Raw genomic sequence first — 9,141 nt, forward strand, 5'->3', positions numbered from 1 at the left:
GAAATAGGATGTTACTGTACTAACACTAACGCACTGATCCCATCAGAAGGGCAGGGCAGCCCGATGCACTAAGCTCCCGCTATGCGCGGGGCCTGGGGAAGGGACGGACCACAAGGGTCTATTGTACGCAGCCTTATCCCATCAGAAATCAAAAGTTATTTTCTCCAAGAAAAGAAAGCATTGAAATAAGACATCAAACACAATATTTAAAAAGGGTAAAGAACTTTATTTCAGTCAGGTTACTCCTAGCCATAAAAGGCAATCTGCAATCACACTCAAAATCTGGTGATCATGTTCCATGTTATCTATCATGTAAAATTACAGAAACATTTCACCTCAATGCACACCTAAAACCTAATCACACATTAGTATAATGGTGAGGCAGAAAAAACATAGCAGAATGGAACAGAAACCTTTTCAAATTACAGCGGGACCCGGTGAAACTACGAAAGCTAGATCATCAAGGAACTCATAAGAAAGGTTTATGGCTAAGATGAAGTGTTTTGATGTGCGGATCCAAGTTTTTGGACCCAATGAAGAAAACCCTTCTTGCGACATTGAAACATTGAATTTTGTACTAGATTCAGAGTCCCGTCATGCGCAACTGAAGATTCAAACTGCTCCAATACCTTCATAATCTGCCAAAACTCGGGCCTCTTTTCTGGTTGCAAAGACCAACATTGTTCGATCAAAGCTCTCATAGGAGGAGGACAGTCCCCTGGAATAGGTGGTCTCATATTCTGAAAGATTCCATAGACAAATTCTTTCAGAATTACCCATATTATTCCTTAATAGCAGACTTACTAGAAAAAATAAAACATCGCTTTTGCAGAATATTATAAAAATATAGTCAAACCTCTCTATAACAGTTTCGTTGGTTGCTATAAAGAAATGCTGTTATAAAGAACATATAACATCACATGAAAAATCAGTTCCAAAGTAAACTTGGCCGTTATAGTGAAATGTTGTCATAAAGGATGGCTGTTATAGTGAGGTCTGACTGTATTAACAGAAACGATATTTTCTTGGGGGAAAGGATGGGGTTTAGGGGCATGATTTTGTCACTCGCATAGTCATAGGGACAACCAGAGTCAGCCATGGCAAGGTCACAATTGTGCGCATCATCTTCCAAATGCATGCGCAGTCATAAATTCTTAGGAAAAAAAGACACATACCTTGTTGACAACAGCAAAAGCAGCCTGTACTGGTGTCATATCATCATACGGTATGGTTCCAGCGACCATTTCCCATAAAATGAGTCCGAAACCATAAACATCCGCCTTCCGACCATATGATTTTCGTTTAATCATCTCAGGTGCCATCCATCGGTAAGTGCCTGGATCATCAGCCAAAAGATCACAATATGCTTCCCCACAAGCAATTCCAAAATCTGCAATTTTGAGGCGGAACTTGTCATTGATAAGTATATTCTCCGGTTTGAGATCCCGATGAATAATGCCTTGTGAGTGAATATATTGCATTCCACGAGCAATATCCAAGGCCAGTGCAATCAATTTTTGTAAGGTTAGGGACTTATGCTCAAGCTTGTGAAGGTATGCTCTCAAAGAACCCTCACATAAATACTCAGTCACAACACAAAAAACCGGTGGCTTTCTGCATGCACCTACAAACTGCATTAACAGGTAATTAAAGACCAGACCATAGATGATATTGAAAACGAAAACAAGTACACAAACTTGTGTTTTACCAATTTAAAATATTAAAAAACGGCTTTCAGCGATTTTAAAAAAAACACAGTATAGAAATAGCCGGCAAAATGACAAATGTGGCCGTGGAAGAACTTCCATTAAAATGCTTAAGCAAGACCATTAAATACAGTAAGCAATGAATAACTGCAAAGTGCCATATGCTCAAATTGAATGCATCAAACAAGGAAATCGATTTTCTACCTTCACAACATTTTGATGGTGGAGTTGAGACAAGAGAGTAACTTCTCTGCTAAACTGATTCTCCAACCGAGTTGCCAAATCTCCATTTTCGTCATCATCAGGTAGTCTTATCATTTTCACCGCAACAGGTTCATCCCTGTATATTCCATGGTAAAGCTGACTATGCGCACCATGAGCAAATCTTAGTCCAAGAAATAGCTTAGAAAGATCAACAGTATACTCATCAGCTGTTTCTACGGAGGTAACCCTACGCCCACTATGATCAAAGTACTTTGTCCATGCTGAATCTTTCCGGTTCCGGCTCTTTGATTTGTCATTGAACTTCATCGACGACTTTGAACCAATAGATCCGGAACTAGGTGCTTTCTTATCGTGGGAGTCTTTGAGGAAAAACTTACTCACAATTCCCTTCTCATGTTCCTTCCTCTGAGGATGTGGAGTCGAAAACCTCCTCTGACTAGATCGCGCTTCCTTAAACGTATCGGAAAGTTTTGTCTTCGGAAGAGGGGATAATGCTCTTTGCTTATTCGTGCTCGGGTTTTGCTTAATTTGCTTAACAATTGGACCAGTTCCTGAATTTACAGAAGCTGTTTCAGGTCTAGTTTTGGCACTTGCAATACTCCTAGGCTGGAAAGTGATAGGAATAGAAGACAATCTTGTTGCATCCAACCTATGACAAATGGTATGAGAAAATTTTGTTCTCCTAATCCAAGAATTAATTTCCTCATCCATTTTTTTTCTTTTTCAAATCAGGCTAAAAAACCTGATAACTAGCATAAAATATATTCTCCTTTTGTTTCTTCAATTCAGGAGGCGGTTCCAATTCAATAATTTCCTCGAATCGTCCTATCAATTTTGCTAAGTTTTCCACAGACAATTTCTTCAAACCCATCAATCAAGAATCAACTCAGCCTATGTGCAGACACACCATTAATGATCAATCAAAGCCACGATATAACCCTTCAAAACACCTCCTTCAAGATCAAGTTAAAGCAAAATTAATCCAAATCTTTATCTACTTACAAGAATCAAAATCAACTTGCAACTAATGCCCCTTCCACACTAAAAAGGGCAGCCTGCAGGGTCCGAGGAAAGGCCATAGCCAAAGTGGTGTGATGTAGACAGCCTACTCCGGTGCAAACGCCAGTGGCTGATTCCACCGCTCGAACCCGTGACTTAGGTCACGCAGAGACAACTTTAGTGTTTCTCCAAGGTTCCCCTTCTAATGCCCTTTTCACACTATTCATTCAAATCAAATAGAAAAAGACACTTACTTTAAAGTTTAAATAGCAGGAAAAAAACCCTCTTCAGCTACAAAATCAAACACCCCACCTTCTTTCTTAAGCCTGCAAAATGCCCCACACATCCAAATCCAAATTAAAAATCAAATTTAATAATAATGATAATAATATAACAAAGCTAAGAATAAAATATACAACAAAGGGAAAAAGGAAAACTCAAAAGGCTTAAAACTAAGGAAATACCAATCATTAATCCATATATAAATAAAAGAGAGACCCCATTTTCTTAAATTCAAAAAATAAACATACCCTTTTCAGAAAATCAGATCCAAGAACCATGACAGTGGTGATATTTTTGCTATAAAATCTTTGATACGGACTCTATTTCCTCCTCACTAATTTCTGCTTGAGACATTGAATATATTTGAATGAGAGAGGAGAAAAATCAAAATCCATTTATGACTATAATTATTATTCCATATATATTTTGTATGTATTCCTAATAGGTTTCTGTTTCGTTTCACACATGAAAAATCAAAGTACGTTTTGGTACGTGCTATAAAACAAACTTACATGATACTTTTCATATGGACCCGGTTTTGTTGCATGACTTAAGGGGATCTCAAATGGGGCGGTGAAAACAAAAAAAGAGGGGTGTGGGGTAGGTGGGGGGCGGGGAGTGGGAGGTGGGGGGTTACCATTATGGTGGCGGTGGAGAAAAAAAAGAGGGGCTGGGGCTGGGGCTAGGGTTGGGGGGGTGGTGGGGGTTACCGTAATGGTATCCGGTGTCAAGTACCCACATATCGCGCGTATTAATTTAGGTTCGCGCGCTCCGTGAGATGAATATTCTCAAGTTCGTATTCGAGTTTGGTTAAAGGAATCTTATCTATCCACCACAGCCTTAATATTAAATCTTTAGTTAATTTATTACTATGATTAAAAGACAAATATTATTTTTCTTTAGCAATTCTTGTGATACTGTATGTTAATTTTAGTCCGAAAAATAAAAGGGTACCATGACACAAAAGGAAGAGAATAATAAAATAATAACAATAACAAACACAATATAATCTCATAAGTGGGATCCAGGAAAGTAGAGAGGTTATTTCTGATCGACCATTGGCTCAAAGAAAGATGAAAAAGAAGCGGAGACAACATCAATATAAGATGAAAAGAGAATAATCAAAGTGACTAATATTTTTTTTTTATACGGAGCCTCAATGCAGATACGAATACCGAATGGAAACCAAAAAAAAAAATCTAGGCATGAATTGAATTGTAATGTTATGAGTTTGAATTTTACTGGCTTTGTTACTCACATAAATATTTCCTCTTTGTTAAATAAAAATATAAATAAAAAATAAATATCGAAATTCATAATTTTTTCTTTGAAATTATGTGACACTAATTTAAGCTTCAAAAATAAATCTAAAATGAAAAGTCAAAATAAATTTGTTATTGTTTATTCGAGATTGCTCATGTTACTATTTGTTACCCTTTTGTTTCATTCATATTTTTGTCATAAGCAAATTATCTTGATTATCATTAAGGGAGTTTTGGCTTAAAATGTACAGGATTACGCATGTTCAAATTCTTTGACAAAAGATGTCTAAATTTACCCCTTAAATATTAATTATGGTATAAAAATATCCTAAGGTTACAGTTTCTTGAGGGAAAACGGCAAAACGGGCAGGGAAGAGAACGAAAATGGACCGCAGATGATAGTCATGGTTGATTTGAGGATCTTATGCGGCAGAGCGAACTCTTCTATCGTGTTGCATTTTCTCTGCGGACCCCGCCCGAGAATCATTGAACTCCCAGGACGTTAAGCTAGCAAGACTAATAGGTTTAGGCTAGGGTGTCAATCCTGACTTCTGACTTTTCCTAACCATGAGAGTAATATACTAGCTGATCGTCTACCTTAAACAGTTTCTTTGCCCTTTCAGGATAGTATAAGGTTGCGTACATTCTATTCTTTTCTAACCCTACTTGTGGGAATATACTCGGTTGTTGTTGTTGTTATTGTTGAGTAATATATTAATATTAGAAATGAAAATTTGTTTATAGATTCTTTCTATTCATTTAATTAATTAATGGTTGAAAAAGTCAAAAATGGTGGGTCTCTCGTCTAAAAGAATCCACTATACAATTAAGTGTTCGAAAGCCCATATTGACCGTTATTGCTATACTGCAATTATGTTTTCTCTAATTTTTTATCATGTTTAAATGATGTTTTCCTTAAAAGTCAAATGAATTTATTGTTTGATGAACATATATCCTTTTAAATTTCAAAATAATTTATTACTCCTTTCATTCCATGTTTTTCTTTCCTTCTTTTTTCTTTTTTTGTGTGCCTATTTTGTAGTTTTTTCTTTTTTTAGATTTTCATCGATAGTCACACTTGAATTACAATTAATCCGAATTTGCGCTACACTAAGATTAAAGTTGGAGGATATGGTGGTTGGAACTATTGTTTTTTGGTTTCCCACCCGGTATCTGGTACAGGCATTGGAGTCCGACTATATTCGGATTCGTGCCGAGTAGGGCGCCATTCGGAAGGGTAGCGCTCCCTACCAAAATTTTTTCCATACCCAGTGCTCGAACTCGAGGTGGTTGGAACTAGACTAATAAAGAACTGTGTACCAATTATTCCTATTACTTTTCCTCATCTGGTTATTCTAGCAACAACAAAAATGGAACCATAGGCTCATATGCTGGGAGTATTTTGGTGTATATGTCTAACCACCTCAACTTTTTGTTTCTAGCATGCTATAATTATTTTTGCGAATCATATTCAACTTTAAGGCATTTCATTGTACTTCAACCACCCTCGTGAAGAAGCGCACTCTGATACCATTGATGTCTAATAACTTTTATAATAATGATTGATCTACTACTATCTTGACCATTGAGTATAACAGAAATGATGGTGTAAAAATGATGGTATAACAATTAACATAGGGATGATACTAGGAGTATGTACCATCAAGTCTTTAACCTTTTTCATTTATTCTTTATTTAGCACGTTTGTGACGATCCGGATTTTTCACCCTCGGGAGTTGTGATAGAGCCTACTCATGAAAGCTAGGCAAGCCGAGTACCATGATTTTAACACATTAACAATTAACCCAAACAGATATAATTAATAACTTAAGTTAAGCAGATAATAAGTGCGGAAGAGTTATAACAATTCAAATACTCCAAAACATGTCTACCCACGAATCTGGTGTCACAATTTCACGAACATCTACGAATCTCTACAAACACTGGCTTAGAAAGAAAAGTACAACTGTTCTCGAAATGAAAAGAGACAGCGGAAAGCTAAACAAGGAAGGGGACTTCAGGCTCTGCGGACGCCAGCAGATCTACCTTGGTCACCCTGGACTGAAGGTAGCTACCTCAGCTACACACCGGGTCCGTCACTGAAATCTGCACAAAAGAGTGCAGAGTGCAGTATCAGTACAACCGGCCCTATGTACTGGTAAGTGTAGAGTCTAACATCGGCGAAGTAGTGACCAGGCTAGGACACGACAACCATATAAACCTGTGCAGTTAAATCATATACGAACACAACAGTAACAACAGGAAATAACAGATAAAGATGGGAAGGGGACATGCTCCGGGGGATATCAAATTCTAACAATAAACCAATAGTGAAGCATAATGAACATCATATTTGCATCAACAAGAATAATGAAACAGTAACACATGCACGACATCACCCTTCGTGCTTTTACTCTCGTTCTCACCATATGAATCAATAGAAATGGCACGGCATCACCCTTCATGCATTACCTCTCATAATCATGGCACGGTATCACCCTTCGTGCATTAACTGTCAAAATATCGGCACGGCATCACCCTTCGTGCATTAACACTCAAATCATGGCACGGCATCACCCTTCGTGCATTAACACTCACTCACAATATCATGCACGACATCACCCTTCGTGCTTTACACTCTTCCTCACCCAAACAATAAAAACAATACGTCCCGGCTAGGGAATCAACAATATAAACAATCACATCCCGGCAAGGCAATCAGCTATTACCAATCTCGTTTCAACAGTTACGTTACAAAATGAATCTCAACTTGAGCCAATACTCAACAATGGTCAATCACCAAAGAAATTATCATGAATCATGTTCAACATTAATAATCATCAACCTAAGCATGGACAATACACAATTGAGTCACAACAATCATGTTATAAGACTCACGGGCATGCTTGACACCAACATATAGATACTCGTCACCATGCATATACCTCGTACACAACACTAACACGTAGCAATTTAGACCACAACTTCTATTCCCTCAAGTTAAGGTTAGACCAAACATTTACCTCAATTCCACGGACAAAAATCAAGCCTCAATTACTGCTTTACCTCTCGGTTCCACTTCCATTCCGCTTGTATCTAGTCATAATTTGCTTAATAACATCAATAAATGCTAAATAAACCAATTCTAATGCATGAAAATAGATTTTCCAATGTTTTCCCCAAAAAGTCAAAAATCGACTCCGGGCCCGCTTGGTCAAAATCCGAAGTTCGGAACAAAACACGATCACCCATTCACCCACAAAATCAAATATGCAATTAGTTTTGAAATCGGACCTCAAATTGAGGTCCAAATCCCCAAAATTTGAAAATCCTAATTTCTACCCAAAAACACCCAATTTCCCATGAACAACCCTAGATTTTGAAGTGAATTTATGTAAAAAGATGGATTAGATTGAAAAAGATGAGTTAGAAATCACTTATTTATGATTTGGAGAAGTTTGAGCCTTTGAAAAATCGCCTAAGGATGTTTAGGGTTTGAGAAAGTTGTAAAATGATGAAAAATCCCGTCCAAAATCCCACTTAACAAGTCGCAGACGTTGCAATTACGGTAGATTGTGAAGCTCGCAAATGCAAAACAGGCTTCACATTTGCGAACCTGTTGCATTGTCTGCTCCTCTCGCAATTGCGAGCAATTTGTCACAATTGCGATAACTGGCCCTCCCTAATGACTTCGCAATTGCGAAGGGGGGATCGCAAATGCGATCAAGTGCTGGCCTGAATTCTTCGCAATTGCGATGAAGTCCTCGCAATTTCCAGTCCTGTTAGGCTCGCAATTGCGAGATCCGAGCCTGCAATAAAAACACCAGCTGCAACAGAAATCTTCTAAGTCCAAATTCACTCCGTGGCCTATCCAAAACTCACCCGAGCCTTCGGGGCTCCAAACTAAACAAGCACGCAAGCCTAAAAATATCATACAGACTTGCTCGTGCGATCAAATCATCAAAATAACATCAGCAATTACGAATTTAACCGCAAATTCATGAAATTATTCAAGAACATTGAAATTTCCATTTTCTCAACTAAAGATCCGATTTATACCAAATCAACTCCAATTCTTACCAAATTTCACAGTTCGACTTAATTATTATTTTAAACCTATACCGGGCTCCGGAACCAAAACACGGGCCCGATACCATCAAAACACATGCCATTTCATTTCCAAAAGTCTTTATATTTTTCAGCAAATAATTTTTTTTTAAAAAAATTTCTCGGGCTAGGGACCTCGAAATTTGATTCCGGACATACGCCCAAGTCTCATATTTTACTACGGAACCGTCAAATCACGGGTCCGGGTCCGTTTACCAAAAATATTGACCTAAGTGAACTTTAATCAATTTTACAGGCTAAATTCAATATTTCTCTTAAATTTCACATAAAAGCTTTCTGGAAACGTGCCCGGACTGCGCACGCAAATCGAGGTGAGACAAAAGGAGGGTTTTAAGGCCTCGATATACAGATTTGACTTCTAAAACAAAAGATGACCTTTTGGATCATCACAGTTTGTTAACCGCCAATACTTACATTCTAGTGGTTGTTTGTATTAGTTAGTAATAAGTTGGTTTTATACGTACCCAATCCGTACCCAACAACCGAGCCTCTCCCAGCTCAAACCACCCAATTTGCGATCGACACCGTCTACCATATAA

The 9,141-nt window shown here is 37.8% G+C and overlaps 1 protein-coding gene across 2 annotated transcripts; it reads right to left on the reverse strand.

Annotated features, from left to right (window-relative positions):
* Positions 1-205: 205 nt before the first annotated feature.
* LOC109207417 (serine/threonine-protein kinase HT1-like) lies at positions 206-3,751 on the reverse strand. Of its 2 annotated transcripts, none has more exons than XM_019370330.1 (5): positions 3,725-3,751; positions 3,185-3,256; positions 1,911-2,884; positions 1,176-1,631; positions 206-740 (listed from the first exon to the last, which is right to left on the reverse strand). In XM_019370330.1, exons 3-5 carry the CDS (start codon positions 2,640-2,642, stop codon positions 489-491), a joined length of 1,440 nt encoding a protein of 479 aa, XP_019225875.1. In that variant the 5' UTR covers positions 2,643-2,884; positions 3,185-3,256; positions 3,725-3,751; the 3' UTR covers positions 206-488. The 2 variants fall into 2 exon arrangements, with proteins under 2 accessions (XP_019225875.1, XP_019225874.1); XM_019370329.1 differs by lacking the exon at positions 3,725-3,751 and adding an exon at positions 3,461-3,718.
* Positions 3,752-9,141: the final 5,390 nt, after the last annotated feature.

This window comes from Nicotiana attenuata, unplaced genomic scaffold (assembly GCF_001879085.1).
Source record: "Nicotiana attenuata strain UT unplaced genomic scaffold, NIATTr2, whole genome shotgun sequence".
Taxonomy (NCBI): Eukaryota; Viridiplantae; Streptophyta; class Magnoliopsida; order Solanales; family Solanaceae; genus Nicotiana; species Nicotiana attenuata.

Coding starts and splice junctions, on each gene's coding strand:
- LOC109207417 (XM_019370330.1), bottom strand. CDS start 2,642: ATGGATGAGGAAATTAATTCTTGGATTAGGAGAACAAAATTTTCTCAT. Junction 1,632..1,910: donor ACCATCAAAATGTTGTGAAG/GTAGAAAATCGA, acceptor CTGTTAATGCAG/TTTGTAGGTGCATGCAGAAA. Junction 741..1,175: donor CTTTTGCTGTTGTCAACAAG/GTATGTGTCTTT, acceptor GGAATCTTTCAG/AATATGAGACCACCTATTCC.